The sequence below is a fragment of the Trachinotus anak genome, unplaced genomic scaffold, assembly GCF_046630095.1.
Source record: "Trachinotus anak isolate AG129_WGS33_773 ecotype Australia unplaced genomic scaffold, CSIRO_AGI_Tana_v1 ptg000018l, whole genome shotgun sequence".
Lineage (NCBI taxonomy): Eukaryota > Metazoa > Chordata > Actinopteri > Carangiformes > Carangidae > Trachinotus > Trachinotus anak.
In genome coordinates this window covers 10,222,758-10,239,501 of record NW_027273869.1, presented here as the reverse complement: position 1 = coordinate 10,239,501, position 16,744 = coordinate 10,222,758, and the positions used below count along the sequence as shown (strand labels likewise).

General features: G+C 40.2%; 2 protein-coding genes across 3 annotated transcripts in view; one reads left to right on the top strand and one right to left on the bottom strand.

Annotated features, from left to right (window-relative positions):
• ccdc146 (coiled-coil domain containing 146) overlaps nt 1-13,679 on the bottom strand; it is a 45,066-nt gene extending 31,387 nt beyond the window's left edge. The window contains exons 1-2 of the mRNA XM_071502889.1: nt 13,502-13,679; nt 12,295-12,494 (exon numbers count right to left, since the gene is read on the bottom strand). Of these exons, the coding sequence (XP_071358990.1) occupies nt 12,295-12,494; nt 13,502 (201 nt within the window). The 5' untranslated portion in view covers nt 13,503-13,679. The remainder of the gene's footprint in view (nt 1-12,294; nt 12,495-13,501) is intronic.
• Nucleotides 1,532-11,543, top strand: fgl2a (fibrinogen-like 2a). 2 transcript variants are annotated; one of them, XM_071502909.1, is made up of 6 exons: nt 1,537-2,365; nt 3,086-3,290; nt 7,846-8,065; nt 9,552-9,722; nt 9,814-10,137; nt 10,389-11,543. In XM_071502909.1, exons 1-5 carry the CDS (start codon nt 1,784-1,786, stop codon nt 10,127-10,129), a joined length of 1,494 nt encoding a protein of 497 aa, XP_071359010.1. In that variant the 5' UTR covers nt 1,537-1,783; the 3' UTR covers nt 10,130-10,137; nt 10,389-11,543. The 2 variants fall into 2 exon arrangements, with proteins under 2 accessions (XP_071359009.1, XP_071359010.1); XM_071502908.1 differs by having other exon boundaries at nt 1,532-2,365; nt 9,814-11,543.
• Nucleotides 13,680-16,744: the final 3,065 nt, after the last annotated feature.

Genomic DNA, 16,744 nt, shown 5'->3' with positions numbered 1-16,744 from the left:
CACTTCTGGAAATGAAATCAATTACTGAAACTGTGTCACTTCTGTAGAAATATGACAAGTGCATGACTAACGCCTTAGGAAAAAAAAAAAAAAAAATCCAATTACAGCACCCGTGGTAACGAATTACAGAATGTACTAAAACAATAGCCATGGCCCACAAACACATGATCAGTGCCAAGTTAATGAAACCACAAGAACTTTATAACAGGACTCCAAGTAGGGTAACATCTGGACTGAAAGTCACCGAGTGATGTGATGCTGGTATCAATAAACAACTCATTTCAGTTACTTTCATTGCTTAATCATTTCTATAAGATGCTCCATGAGTTTGCCTAATGAATAAATAATGTTTATGGGAGAGAACGAGAACAATTTCATCGATGTCAATATCAAAACCACCAAAAATGACCACATCACCACATCAAATATTATATACAAAAACAAGTGTATTGTTTATTGTTGATGAATAAAGACTTCATTATCTGCTTCCTTCATTAAACATTTAAACATACGACAAACCAATTCATAAATTCATCAGTGGTGACAATCACAGCATGGTTGGTTTAAAATTGCTTTTGAATTTCCATATTTTGTTCACGCTAGAGATGAAAAGAGGCTCTCTGGAGAGCACTGTCAGGTTGTCACACGTCTCCCCAAAACAGGACATTAAATATAAGCTGTGATGCACTATATGCTACATTTACCTAATGAAGCACTACTTAGCCATCAGAGTATATCTTATCTAAATTTGATTGGCTTTATTCATTTTAAATTTAGTGTGAAGTGTGCACTCCGCAGGTGTATCATTTTAGAAAGCTTAAATCAGATCAGGACAGAGTATTGGCAGGCGCTCAGTATTCAAGGATGTGTATTGGGATTCAGGGAAAACTGAATTCATAAGTCTCGAATGCTTAATTTGCAACATCCTCAGCAAGCCTTCTGAATTTAGAAAAAGTTGTTTTACTAATTGATACAAACCCTCTCTCTTGTTGCTGCTGGTTAACCATGGATTTTATAGTAATTGTGCCCATCTGACCAGAATTTGGACATGGAGAGTGACTAGTGGGGGTGAGTCACTGTTTTCAGTAAGACTTCGGAATCTGTATTGTGTCAAGATGTGGTCTTTAACTGTTGTGAAAACTAAAACCACAAAAACAAAGCACGTCACTGTAACATGAGTAGAGTGGATGGTTCCTGTGCACCAAGGCATTTTGCTCTTCAGGGAAATGAGCAGACTTTGAGTGAGGCAGGAGGGCAGCATGCACTGACTGCAGGCAAAAGATCTACCTTTTCTCTCTCTTCACCTCCCTCACTGCCCCCCCTCCCAATAATCTCCGTCCGCATCTCTGTGGTTTCTCACAATGCTGCTGATATGGTGTTTTGCATTACGCAATAGTCCTGCCCCTCCCATCCTCTCTAACTCAGCACTCTCCCTCCCTCTCTCTCTCTCTCTCTCTCTCTCTTTCGCTCTCTCTCTCCCTTCTCGGTCTCTGCCCCTCTCTCCCTCCCTCACTCGTCCTGATATTAATGACACAGCTATCTGAGGCAGCGGCAGTTCCCCTGCGCTCTCTCCCTCCTGCAGGCTGCGCTCATACACACACACACTCTTGAACCAATAGGATACTGGACATTCATTCACATACTCCTATACCTACAACAATCTGCAGCTGTACACACACACACACTATTATACACACTCACTCTTAAGTTTATACCAGAGGCAGTTGCTGACACTTTCACTTCATGCAGACTTAATTCTCCTTTTCAAATCTCATGCAGAAAAATGAGGACAACTGTGCTTTGCGTTTGTGCCAGTATCCTGCTTACAGCCACCCTGGTGCCACGCACCAGCCGGGCAGCGGACTTCCCCATCAACTCACACCAGAGATGGGATGCCAGAGGAGCTTACTCTTCGGGATCTGAATCTAGTACCCCCACCTCCTGTCCTGTTAAACTGAGACCCTCGGGCCAGTGCGGGGCAGAGGAGGGGGAGGAATGCCCATACCAGCTCACCTTACCTCCTTTCACCATCCAGCTGCCCAAGCAGTTCAGGCTGCTGGAGAAGACAATGAAGGAGCTGCAGAGCCTGAAGGAGGTGGTCAACAAGCTGAAGAGCGGGTGCCAGGAGTGCCGTGGGGCACGAGGCAATGGAGCATTTGGGCATCAGCAAGCTGACCAAGGACAGAGGGATGGTGGGGAAGAAATGAGACTGGACCTGACAGGACAAGAAGTGCAAGGCGGGTCCAGCCAAGAGGAACGTGGGGATGGGATGATCCCTGGAGCTACTGTGGACAATACTGGACTGGGACAAGGTTCTATTTTTGGGAAAATTACACCAAGCCCAAGCACTATGCAGGAGATGCAGGTAAGAGAGAGTTTAGTCTCAAAGAGAGACATTTAACTTTTTCAGGATTTTAACAGGGAATGAGTGTTATTCTTATAAATACCATTGGTTCAATATTCAGAAACATTATTTCAGAATTATGAATTTTTCAAGACCATAACTGAAGCATGTGCTTTGTCAGAATAATCCAAGTTAGGGTAGAAAATACTTTTTGCTGTCATTTAATAAAAGACAACTAAATCATAAAAAAAAAAGTGGTATTGCACCAGTTTCTTTATACTTAAATCAAAACCATGAGCCAGTATCATTTATCAGCCTTGTGAAGATTGTAGGAAGACCGATCTTAAACTAAAATGTGCTCTATAAACATTTTAGGTACCAATAAGCCCTGTCAAATGTACCCAGCTGGAATGTAAACTGACCAAATGTTAACAGACCTGTAAAGTCCTACCTGGCAGCAATCCACCAGGGAAAATTCCTGGTACTGTAAACAGGGTGGGGAATCAGCCTTAGACAGCAGCCAAATGACAGTAAATTTTGCTCTGTCTGGTAAGCTTGTTGACTCTCACAGCCACTCTGGCAGACAGCCAACCATCACGCAGACCTGTTTCTATTCTAAAATTCAAATTGGCTGGTAAAACAATGAAGGAGACTGGTGACTTCAGTAATCCACCTGCTTTGTATTCGGTGCAGAGAAATAATCCCCCCCCCCCCCCCCCCCCCCGGTCTGGCCCTTCCCAGGTGAAGCTGAATAGGATGTCAGCCAGCCTGCGCAATGCCAGGAGCCACATCTCAGCTCTGCAGGGTCGTCTGGAGGGGCTCAACCTGCTCAACATGGACAACGTGCAGGCTATGGTGGACAGACGGGTAGAGAACATCACTGGAGTGGTCAACAAGCTCAGGTCCACCTGCACCACCCACTGTCCAGTACAGAATGCACCTCAGTGTAAGCCAGCTTTTAATAAGATTAATTTAGTAGTGTTCTTTATTTTGTTTTTAATACTCAAACCATTTTCTCCCATTACTTTTTCTATTCTATCTTACCTTGTCCCCTGAAAGCCCTCTCCATCTTCTGAGCCATTTACCATCTATGTATTCTCTTACAACTCAAAACCCCTTTCTCTGCATTTCCTGCATACTGTTTTATTCTATTCTATCTTTGCCATTTCAAAGATGTCTCTCCTCTTCTCTCCTTCGCTCATGCATTTTTCGTAATCCCTCTGGACTCGATCAAGAAGCCTGGTCTCTATTCTTCTCTATTCTCACAAATTCACCACAGATGTTATTATGGTAATGAAACTCTGGCACACACCAAACACATCCAGCAGTTTGGGTTGCTATGAGGTGAATTTTTTTGGCATAGGATCTATCCAATCATGCCTAAGTGGACATGGCGACTTGTAATCACTACAAACAACCCAACTCTGGGTGGTCACCTTCACCCAATGAAGCCTGTCTTTCTGGGAAATTGGAAATAAAAACTTCCAAACTGACAATGACCTTCGGGACAGCACACAACAGACTTCTCTATTACAAAAGAATAACATTACACATTTGGGATGGATTGTATAATCATGGGAAAAGAAATTTCCCATCACCTTTTAAAAAAAAATACTGTAGTGCCTACAAAGACTTCCCATGTCCACACCATAACTATAGTGGAGCCCGTCTACTCACCGTAGCCATAGCAAAAATTACCCCAGCAACATAACTTTACGTTGAGGTCATACTGTACATGAGTGAAGCAATATGACAACTAGGGTCAAAGTGAGAATTCAAATTACTTCTTATATAACTAATTCAAGTACCCTTACATTCCACTGTGATGCTCCATATGCAGAAACTCAAAAGAAGGCGAGAGGGAGAAAAAAGAGACAGACAGATACTTGGCGCCTATAGTACCACACAGTGTGAACATGTAAAAAATAAGCTCAGGGGAGTGAATCTCATGATGGAGACTTATCAGCACGGACTGGAAACTAGCTAAGCATAACAGACATTCCACTTTACATTGGCGTAAAAGCTTATTTGGATGAGGGCACAGTTGAAATGCAGGCCACTTTTCACACTGAAACTGAATAATAACCTGATACTGCATGAGTGAATGTGACACCATATTGGGGCTTTTATGTGGAAAACAGATGTGAGCTTATTTCTAAGTAGATTAGCTGGGACAGTGGTGTGAAGGGAAAACTATTTTTTTCATGTCTGATTTTTTCTCGCCTCTTTCTCCTTCAAATTCTCCTTCAGTTTCTTCCTGGTCCTTCTCTCTTGTACATGTATCCTAAGCACATCTCTAGTTCATCTCTCCATTTCGTTTCTTTTCTCCCCTGCTGCATGCTATTTTTCATTTATCTTCTCTTGCCCCAACTTTCCCCGTCTCTCTCTCTCTCTCTTTAATCCCCTTTCCTGGTGCCTTCCGTCTTTGTCTCTCCCCTACGCCTCTCTCTTGCACTGGAGGTCATGCTCTTGAGTGCTCGTTCCTGCATAAAACAACAAACTCTCATTATCTCTTGCCAGCAACACAAGAAGTAATGTAGGCAGCTTTCCCAACATTAGTCACAGAGAGTACACAGGGTCAGTAACACTTGTCTTTGTACATCAATCTGTCATGTTAAGTTCAAGAACCAGCAAATTATTCTGCTGCAAGTTAGGCAATCATGCCTGATGGTGTCTGAAGTAAATCTGAAAGCAGTAGACAAGAGACAGCTGTTACCATAGAAATAGTCTAATAATAAGACCTCTGTAGTTTCACAACATGGGTATAAACAATGTTGTAGTAATTGTCTTCCTAATCAAAAACAACATTAAAAACTGGTATAAATTGAAAACTTTTCCTTGTATGCCAATGCAAATTCTGTCCCAATTTCTTAATTCTTCATCTTTAAAAACTACTAGTAGATGCTGAATTAATATGCCCATCTACTTGCCATTAAAACTACACAGTAAAAAGGGCCTTGAGAGAAAAATGTTGTTTTCAAGTTGTTCATCACAATGTCAAAAGCACTTAGTGAAGCAATTCATGGCTAAATGGTTCCCCTGAATCCTTAATAAACTATCCAGCTGCCATATTATGGCTGAATTCATTAAAAAGAGAGATTAAATAGAGATTTGAACAAACCAAATTTAAATTCTGTTTTCATCCTAAGCAAGACAGGCATGCAGACATAACATTTTTTTTTCATATGAGGCAGATGTGTGTTTATATCTAGATAGGAGGCGGGAGCTGTGGTGATGGAGCATTTGCAAGTAAATGTTAAGTATTCACACATGCGCAGGGATTTAGAAACCAGCCACACTGGTACAGCTCATTAAGCTACTCTACAGTTCAAACATTTACACTCCATGGGTTTAGGAAAGACATCTAAGGACACTTCTTCATTCCTTCATTCAAACTTTTTGTTCCAGGCTGAAAAAAAAATACAAATACAAATACTGATGAGAAATCGTGTAGCTAATAAAACACCAGCATTTATGCCCAGACTATTTAGCCCAATGTGGGTTTGCAATTTCTCCATTAAGCAGGACTAATACGTTTGTCAAGATGCTTTTATCACTCACAGCTCACTCATTTATTTCCTCCCTCTTTGCCAATTCCCATCCCTGCCACAAGAGCTAATCTTCACTTTCACTCCTGCAAGATATATTGGGGCCTTGAGGTGAATGGACAGCAATTCATGTTGCTGTTCAGCTACGTTAAGTCAATTATTGACAAAAGAGACTGGATGCCCAGTCCACTACATTGTCAGGAATTGCTTGTCTGTGATGTGGTGACACAACTTCCTAAAGGAAGGGTGCTGCCTTTTGATGGTAGTTTCATTGCATTAAAACTGACAGTAACATTCGATTTAAGCTGTTTTTGTGGGGAAAGATTAGACTATCACTTTGGGTACACATTTCCTTCCATTACAGGTGCTAATCTTACACGAGTACTGTTTGTCACAAGGCATACTTCCTTGATAACACAGCTGTCTTCCTTTTATGTCAATCATTTATTGTTTGAGGTCAAACAAGCAATGTGGTATTCAAGCAGTCAAGAAGTCATGTACAAAAGCATGTCAGCCAATCTGTTATTCAGCCATCTCAACAATAAGACAGTCATTTAGGCCTCAGTAAGTGGTTGATATTAGAGTTATTTAGGTCAGGCACAGTGCCAGAGGTAGTGACATGAGGTGGCTCTTGTCTGTCTAGGGACACTGGCAGCCCAGTCAGACAGATGGGGACAAACGGAGGGAGGGAGATGTGAAGTGGAGAATCTACACAGTCAGACGCTTAAAGTGAAGGAGACACTAAAAGAATTCATAGGTCAATACTTTGAATGCCAAGTGCAAACAGAGCTGTTAACGTGAGAAGGATACATTTAAACCTCACACTCAACTCTTTCCATATGGAATGATTGACCATCTGCAGCCATTTTGCACCAGAAGTATTTTTGGGTAATGTGGAAGGAAGATACAGGAGATGGTTATAGAGTCAAAGCAACCAAATACATGAAAGGGGTTTTTATTGTGCACCATATACTTGTTGCAAATACCTTCTCCTGATTTAACCATGAGGGAAGAAAACTGAAGTCTAACCTTGCACTAATGGTACCAGGAAGTATGACTGCACTCCACTGCACAAACACTATTTGGTCAAGACTTCTCCCTGCACGTCAAGAAACCTGATGTTTGGCCCTCTGTGCTCCAAACGCACCTCCCTTCTCACACTATTATAATCTACTAGACCACTAAACAGATTTAACAGTATGACAAAACTGTATCAGCAATGGAGAGCGTCAAACTCTGGAGGGGTCCACATGCTGCCTGCCCAATGTCAGGTTGATTTAGACCCAAGGTGCCGAATGTGCAAGGAGGGGGTAGGCTCCTCTAATCCAGTTTTACACTTTCCCACGTTTTGACAGGTCTGTTCCTTTCAGTTCCCAAATGCTAACTGACAAGAGCTTTTGGACCTTGGTTTTGGGTTGGGTCAGTGGCCTGCAGCGCGGCACAGGGGACAGAAGCAAGAGGTAGAGGAATAAGTTGGAAGGGAATGAATTGAGCCAGTGGTGCAGCACAAGGGAAGGTCACTGACTTTTATCCTCTGACAGTGGACTTTATCCTTTCACTCACTTTCTTTCATGCTGGAGTCCTCTGATTCTCAATATGACTGTCAGATAAGTGACACCATGCTGAGATACAAAAGGAACAGACTGGGATGTACTGAAATGATTACAGAAAGACGGTATTTAGTGATACGAATGTTTTACACTTGATGTCAAGCTGAAATTTAGTGTGATTCATACAAGGAATTGTTATGTTAAGTCATAGGGAACAGTCTTGTAACAAAAGACATCTCATTCTCTTTTCCTTTCTTCAGTCTTCCCCCGCCTCAGGGGCCGTTTCTATTACAGTCTCTTGGTTGGGCAGAGAAAAATGCCAGAGCAAAGTGAAGAGATAATCGAATGTCTGTAACATCCCCTTAAAATTGCCGTCCCTTTTTTTTCCTCTGTCTCCCACCAGTCATCTTAGCCCCTCGGGACTGTTCAGACTACAATGTGCTAGAGACGAGGAAGAACGGTGTGTATCGTGTGACTCCTGATCCACGCAATGGGACATTTGAGGTCTTCTGTGACATGGAGTCCTTTGGAGGTGGCTGGACTGTAATACAGCAACGGCTCAATGGGTCTGTTAGCTTCAATCGCACCTGGGCCGAGTATAAGAAGGGCTTCGGCAACCTCAGGTATTGGATTTCAATCTTTCCAAGGTTACTCTGCGATAGGTCTTTAGTCATGTTTAGCACAGGGGAAAAGGAGCTATTGGAACGAAAGCCTGTGGTCAAGTCAATTTTATTTATAGATCTTAAAATCAAAACAAATTTTCCACAAATGCCTTTTACAATAACCTCTGTCCTTAGACCCTTGATTCAGACTAGGAACTACAACTTTAAGGCAATTCTGTAAACTCTGAGATGTTATTTTGTAGACATCTAGTGATAACTTAGTTTTTTTGGGTTTTTTTTAAGTATTGTTATAGTATATAGTGTTTAATAGAAGAGTTGGTTGGTTGGATTTGCAGATTTACAAATCATTGACATTCAAAATGTGGGTTAAAAAAAAAAAAAAAAATCTGAATTTTCTGCCATCTGTATGCAGGACATGAGGCTCTGATAATGCATGGTTAAAAGAAGGTGGAAATTAATTATCACCACAAATCAGAGACTTTCCTGCATGGTAACTGTAGTGTCTCTAGCCCATATAAATGGCAGTTGACATTCTGGGAAACTTGGACTGGGAAAAAAAAAGCAGCTGCCATTTAACACAGGCAAACCACAGGAAGTTCACCCAAACAAACATTTAAAATACAAGGAAGGGGAGAGAAAAAAAAAAAAAAAAAAAAAAATCAACAATCTGTGGCCTCAGAGCAAACTGCCAAACATTTTACTATACACAAATGACTGGCCTCACACCTTCTCCTAGCTAGAACCTACCACTCCTCAAGTAATCATGGGGGTGTGCTAGACTGATACAAGGATTACAAAGAAAACAGAATAATAAACAAAACATCAATTCAACAATTAACAACATTACCTCTGTAACAGCTGAGAATTATAACTTACTATATTTATATGCACCCATGAGCGCACCAACTTTAACAGAAACTCAGTTCTCCCCCTCCTCTCACAACTTGAGAGTGCCTAGTCAATCACTCTTTAGAGGGCCTAATGATGCACACCTGTTCTCACTACCACTGATTGTTCACCACCTGTTTTCGCTATCATTGATGGATTATGGCGTGTAAAACAACAAAACGAACATACATCACCACATTAGCATTGACCTCGTTTAACAGATCATAAACCTGTGGACTAAAACGAATGACTTCATAGAAACAAAAAGAAGTTCAGATTTGGAAACAGGAGAAAACACAGGGAGACAGTCTTTTCACAATGACTATATTTCGTTTTAACACAGTATTTCAACTGAAGCTCTATTCAAATTTCAGCTCATTTTATCCTCTCTGCCTCTGTAGGGATCTGTTTTATATGTTTTATATTATCTGTCACACTACTCTCCCCTTGCTTCTCTTCCTTTCCTCTCCTCCCCTGTGGTGATAGGTAAATTCATTTAGACTGTATCCACCTTCTAATCAGGTGTACAAAGGTATGGGCTTGTTTAAAATCTATCCCTCATTTTGTTCTTTCCCCTCCTTTCTCTGTTCTCCTGCAGAGGCGAGTTCTGGTTGGGCAATGACCATATCCACTTGCTGACAAAATCCAAAGACATGATTCTGCGTATCGAGCTGGAGGACTTTGAGGGTGTCCGTGAATACGCAAAGTACGACCAGTTCTACGTGGCCAATGAGTTCCTACGCTACCGGCTGTCTGTCAGTGGATACAGGTACAATATTACATTTTGTACATGCTTGCATGTGTGATCAAATATTCATAAAGGAGGGTAACATCTAATATATATCGATGTGTGACTGTAGTGGGACTGCTGGGAATGCCATCAGTTTCAACAAGCACTTCAACCATGACCAGAAGTTCTTCTCCACGCCTGACCGCGACAATGACATGTACCCTTCTGGAAACTGTGGTGCCTACTACAGCTCCGGCTGGTGGTTTGATGCCTGCATGTCCGCCAATCTCAACGGGAAGTACTATCACAAGAGGTACAAAGGAGTCAGGAACGGGATCTTCTGGGGAACATGGCACAACATGTCGACAGAGTACTATCCAACAAACTACAGGCAGGCTTTCAAAACTGTCAAGATGATGATACGGCCCAAGAACTATGCTCCTTAAGAGGACAGGTAATTATTCATGAGTATAGTCAGACGGACAGATAGATGGACAGACACAAACAAAGACAAAGAAAATGGAAGAACATGTAGACTCAGAAACTCATAAACATGCACATAGTCATGCATTTGCACACATTTACACTTGCATACGTGTACACTGAAAAAGACTATAAGACCTATAGCCCTATAGAAGTTTGAATGCAGTAATAAAAAAATAATTGTGAAAAAAATTAACTGTGCTATTACCTTTTCTACTGTAGTGAGTGTGGCCTTCAAAATGTTGGATTAAAATGATAATAATAAAGGACGATGGACTGTGAACGATGATGGACTAATAAAAAAACCACACATGCAGTGTAAAGGGCAGCCTCCTACAGGGGCCATAATATTATATGGGGGGTTACCATGAAAGATTTTTCACTTTTTCTCTGACATTTCACCACTTTCTGTCTGCTGCCTCCCACTATAAATCCAGTCAGGACACAGCACAGCACATAGTAGTAGTAAAAACTAATGAGCTATCATTTCTCTCCACTCCAAATGGTTTCATAATTAACAGCAGCCACTCAAGTGAGGTATATGAGAGCTGATGATACAGTTTTTAGTGGTTCTGAAATTCACTGAGAAAGACTTCATGCTGGGGTCAGAGTCAAACTGTTAAAAAAACCTACAGGCAATGATACACAGCACTCTTTAGGCAGCAGTGAACAAGTAATAGCTTCTTTGTCATTTATTTAATTACACTGGGACACTTTGCTAATGTATCATCATTCTATACAATAAAAAACATCCCAGTATAAATATGTAGCCTGAGATAAATTTCTATTGGGTCATTCCCTAGTACATTCTGCATTATGGATGTTTTAGAAAATTCTGTTTGACAGGAACCACAGAGCAGGACACTGCTGCAAGAAAAAAACAGTTTATCCACCCGTAGCTCTGGGTGCACCAAACTACTGCGCATCTCTTGATGCTAATGCCATACACCAGTTTTCATGTGTAAAAAAAGAAAGGAGAAAAAAAAAAAAAAAAAGAAAATCCTCCCTGACTCACCACTTGTACAATACTGCTGCCTAATGTTAGAAAACTGTATAGCATCATTTAATCCATTTTATACACACTGTGAATGGGATTGATGGGGAAGGAATGTTTCACTCTAAGGATGTGTACAGTATTTATTTTATTTTGTGAGGTTATGATAGCTTTTATATAATACATAGGTCATACAGTACAAAGTCTAATAATTGTTGACGTTTGAGCAGTGATAAAGATTATTGTGACCATTCATAGTAGATATGTGTGTATTTGGAGCTTTGTGTCTGTACAATATTGATCTTTTCTATCATTCATATTCAACTGTCATGCCAAAAGATATGCAGTTTTTATATCAAAAAATGAATAAAGTTCTAACTACATGGCTGTGTATATTGCAGTGTTTGGAAGAATTAAATCATATAGATTTCTACTTTCAAAGCATCTTCTGTATTGGAATCACCTTTCCATGAATATGTATATAGGTTTAGCATGAGTATTCACGAGAAGAGACTCTGCTGTCTGCAGTCTAGTATCCAGGGCTATATGGCGCCTGTAAAAATGGAGGGATGAGGTGCTGCATGCCCATCATAAATGGGTTAATGAGATGTTCATTCAATAAAGCAACTCAATAAAAGACTGAGTTCATATCAGCTTCACAGAAGAGAAGAGAGACGATCAAATTGTGGTTCTGTGACTTTAATGTCTGTTTACTGTATGTGACGATCAAGTTAATAAAGTATTGTGCTCATCCACATGACTATTTCAAGTTCCAAGTCTTCACTTTTGTTTAAACATTAAAAACATTTGAAGTTTTAAACATTGCAAGGAATCTAACTCCATTTACAGTGCCACGGTCTATTCTAAACATCAGTTTAGCTGGAAAATAAAATGTGAAGGACTTGTCCATAAAAATACACTAGGACTGGTTGTTTGTAAAAAGACGCATTAGACCCATTAGATCCTTAGAACACTGTATAATCTTTTAAAAGCATTCATAATCTTGTCTTATATGATTTAAGTAATTATAGTAAATACTGTCACTGCAAATGCCAAACGTGATGTTTTCTTCCCTATAAAATCTCAAAATGCCAGTCACATAAAACATGATAATTTAACATTTATGAGTCTTACCTCATCTAGGCACTGGAAAGCAGGAGTGGCAGAAACATCAGTAATGGCAGAGGGCTGCTCTTCTGGGAGCGAAGCATCAGGTGCGAGGGCCAATAGAGGGGCGTCCTCCTCTGCTCTCTTTCCCTCCTCCACCTCTTGTTCTTCCACCTCCACTTCTCCTCTTCTGGGAGGCCTGCTGTCCTGCTGCTCAGATAGACTCACTATTGACCCACCGATTTATTGATAGGTATACAGAGACAGGTAGATGATTGGAGGAAGAGAGATAGCAAGGGTAGAAAGAGCAATGCAGTTATGAAGTAGTAGGCATGGTGAAAGGATATGACTAAAACATCAGCAATAGACTATGTGGGCTGGATATCTTAAGACAGGCTATACAGTACATACTCTCTGTAATTTCCCCAGAGGTGAGTTACTCCTTAAATGTAATTCAGTAGAAAGGTCACAGGGTAGTTTGGTACAAAAAGTATTGCTACCCAAATTCCCGGAACACTTGGCAACACAAATTTTTCAAGAAACAAATCAATGCTAAACGTTTGTGGTTTTGGTTTGAAAGCTACACATCCAAACCAATGACATAAATGGTTTGTTGTTTCAATGCAGTTACAGTCCCTTCAATATATGTAGTTGACTTTGAGAGACTTAAGTCCTTTTCCATAACCATAACGAGTAATTGACAATAATAATAATAATAATAATGTAATGACAGTAATGATGATGGTATGATAATACAGACAACACAGGGTAGAATCAGTTAAATCTGTAAAAAATCCTCATTTATTTTGAAGGATTCGAGTCGGAAGTCTTTGGGTGGCGGAAATGAAAATCACGGTAAATGTTGGTTTTGTGACGGCACAAACCCAGTTTGAGGGTCATATTAATAATTAAAGATTAAAAAAAAAATTAAGTCCTTTCGACTGCCATTATAATACGCGCAATGGTTAAAACCGAAGAGGTTCGTCATCTTTAATAATCACACACGTAAAATACTGATGGAGCCCTTTTAGAGACACAAAAACACACCCTATTTGTCCTAAATAAGTTCTCCACATGGATTAATTCCGTCCTCATACCGCTAAAACGTGACGCCTGCTTTGGCCACTTAGAAGCCTTCACTTAAGCTAACGAGTTAGCTACAAGTAACGTTGGTTGGCGTATTATTTATGTTGGTGTTTGCTAAACAAATAAAACATTTCTGCAAAAGTCTTACTTTTGAGTATCTTGGGTTTTCGTGCACGTCTTCAAAACTCCGTCCTTTTGTCCCATAAGACTATAGACCATTGAGTTGTGAAGCTAAAACAGCCCTGAGAAGTTTAACTACAGCCGCTGCTCATGTTAGCAAAACCCAATCACTGATTCCTCTCGGCTTGGTTAAATGGCGTGTTGTGGTTACCATAGCAACGACGCAATACGTCCCCAGTAATGTCAGCTGAAAAATCTTATCTTAACATTAGTTTTTTTTTTTTTTTTTTTTATGTAGGCTAAATTTATTCTTTGCCGTTTGAGTAAATAATATTCAAGGGTGTAAAAGATTTTAAAGTTTAATCAAAAATCTTATTTTACACTTGCAGCGACTGCCCAGCAGATGGCGGTGAATAGTAATTATTTTGTTGACATCCAGCACACAATCGTCATCATATGTCATGCGTTGGGCACACAAAGCAGCGTCAAAGGCCAGCTGGCTGAATTAACTGGATGACTGAGCACTGAAATGAAACTGTATTCAGCTGACCTGAATCTAAGGTGAAAATGATGGTGATGATGCAATGCTGCTGTTTCCCTATCAGCTTCTTTCCCACAGTGTACTCTGGGAGCTGGTGTGGCCCATTCCTCGCTCCCTGCAACAGCTGCAGCAATGGTTCTGTGTAATGGCTTTCTCTATTCCTCAGCTTCATTTCACTTTAACCATATCTGACCAGCCGACTGTACACTCCCTTGCAGTTTTGGTGGTTTGGTACAGGACAGAAACTATTTTTGTGCGCAGAGTCAACAGCTGAAATGACCATGTTTTTTTTGTTTTTTTTCCAGTGATTGCAGTTTGGCTTGATTTTCTTCATAGATTAAGAGATTGGTGAAACATGGGCGATGGCATCAGCTTTCACTCACAGCATTATAGTGGCAAACTTTTGAGATCCAAATTTCATGCTGTTCTTCCATTCGTAGCCAGAAAGAATTAAAGAGGGTGGAGATGAAGGGGAATGAAAGAACAAATCTGACTTCTTAAACTGGCTCTCTAATTAAATCTGTTCATTATGTGGACCTAATTTTACCACTGCTTGTTAAATTCGAACAAATTGCCCGGCACTTTGGGATTAATGTTTGTGGTGGAAGCCAGGTTTCCAAATTAACCTTTAATCCTTGCCAACAGTCTGGATATGCAAACTTCTGAATCCTATATTTATTTTCAGCTGAAAATCTGTCCCTTGTGTGCCCCTAGTATTACCATTTTTGGCTAAATAAAACATAACCCCCAGTTTTATGGCTATTTTTGGAGCTCAACTTAGACTTGCAGAAGTATGTGGGAACAATGGAGGGACACTGAAACTTAAAATGTTTGCTTTGCAGTATTATTTGTTGCTGAGTCAGTCATTGGCATAATGCACTGACTAAGCCACTCTATGGCTATATGTATTTATGTTAAAACAATTTGCAATTAATAGATATGAATTTTCATTCCCACAGTTCACAGTACCTGCTGTGAAGTTTAACATCTATTTTAATCTAGAACAGATGCTGATGATCAAATTGAATCAGTCAGCAGGGCTGAAAACTGGGATTCTAAGCTACTATATGTACAGGACATGGACAAGTGGATGCCAGTAAATCGAATTATTGAAACTGTACATTTTCATTTTAGGTCAACTATGAACTGATTTATAGGGTTGCTTTTATACTGGTATATCCTAATTGTGTAATTGTAATTTATACAGTGTATTTCCACGTGATGAGGTGTAACCTGCTGTGTTCGGGATTTCTCTCGGTGGAAACAGTGCAGAGATTTTATGCTACACGGTGAAACAGTGAGTGAAAACAAGTATTTAAAAATAGATATCCACCTACCGAAATCTATTTGAACAAAATGATTTCTGACAGCAACAGAAAACTCAGTATGGTTCATAAGTGACACACCTGGCAACTATCATATGTGTTATTGCAATTATCAATCAGCATAAGGATATAGATTTTATGTGTAACATTTGTTGCTACTGTTGTTTTGCGAACTCTGTGTAGAAGCAGGTTGAGCAACCATAGGTTTCACATTGTGTGTGTGCATGTCCAACATGTGTGTGATTGCTCACAAGCCCCTGCATAAACCAGACCTTTGGAAAAAGTTACTGTATTTCAAGGGTGCAGCGTCCAGATCTCTGTTTTACTGCTGTATTGTAGTCACAACAAACGCAACTTGGGGACTGGGGGTAATTTTACAGCCCCCTCTACCTCCTGTCTTTCATGTGGGGTTGGGTGTTGGGAGGCTATTTTAAATGCTCTAATTAACACACACACACACACACACACACACACTCACAGAAAAAGCGGTGTTATTTTTCCATACACGTAATCTGCTGTTACAGTTTCTCTCGTCAAAAACTTTGTCCTTCAGACAAAGTGTCTGGAGTCAGTTTATAAACAGATGTTTAAAATCTCTTAAAACCCTGAAACCAGCTTTAATGGATGCTCACACTGCATCATCTGTGCTTTACAATAAAAGGTGTGTCTTAAAGGGATCTTTACCTTATATTCAAAGGTAGAATAGACTATAACAATAGATGAAATGGCATGAGATGCTAGGATTACTGTAAATTTGTTTCACCAGAGGGATGGAAAAATGACACCTAATCAAACTCCTGATCGTAATGCTGTTGGATCAAACTTGATTCAGACTTCAGAGTTTTAGTGTTTAGTGGACTACCTAAAACATAAATCACTGATAAACTGAGAAGCGCTTTTGGCAGACTGTGCGTCTGATGTCATTTTTTGGAGCCTCTACAGGATCTCTGTGGGGAATCCAGGGCACACACAGGGAGTCCACAAGGGCTCTTTTACTGTAAAGCAGACTGTACCACAGCTTTAACTCTGACTCACCATGATACATGGCTCTCCTAGACAAAAAAAAAAAAAAAAAAAGTATCTATGTCTCCAAGAAATGTCAACTGAAGCCACATGTGTGAGCCAGTAAAAGCTGCACATATTTTCTGCAGAACATCTTGACTCATTTGGAACGAGTGCTGATCTTTGAAGAGTGTCTAACTGTTCAACAACCAGAGCAGAAGTTGTTTGTATTCAACATATCAGGAAGTGAGAAATGTTTCAGTCACTGGGACACACAGTTACAGGATCTCATTGATGGGCCACAGACCTGAACTCAATTAACAAGGCAGAATAGAAGGGGTAGTGGAATATGTAGTGTTATGTTATAATGCCTCATATTTGACTGTATTTGATGTTTTTTGTT

Excerpts from the sequence above, each read along its gene's own strand:
- fgl2a (XM_071502908.1), top strand. The coding sequence starts at position 1,784 with ATGAGGACAACTGTGCTTTGCGTTTGTGCCAGTATCCTGCTTACAGCC. Across the intron at positions 2,366-3,085 it reads GCACTATGCAGGAGATGCAG|GTGAAGCTGAATAGGATGTC; the intron begins GTAAGAGAGAGT and ends GGCCCTTCCCAG. Across the intron at positions 9,723-9,813 it reads CTGTCTGTCAGTGGATACAG|TGGGACTGCTGGGAATGCCA; the intron begins GTACAATATTAC and ends GTGTGACTGTAG.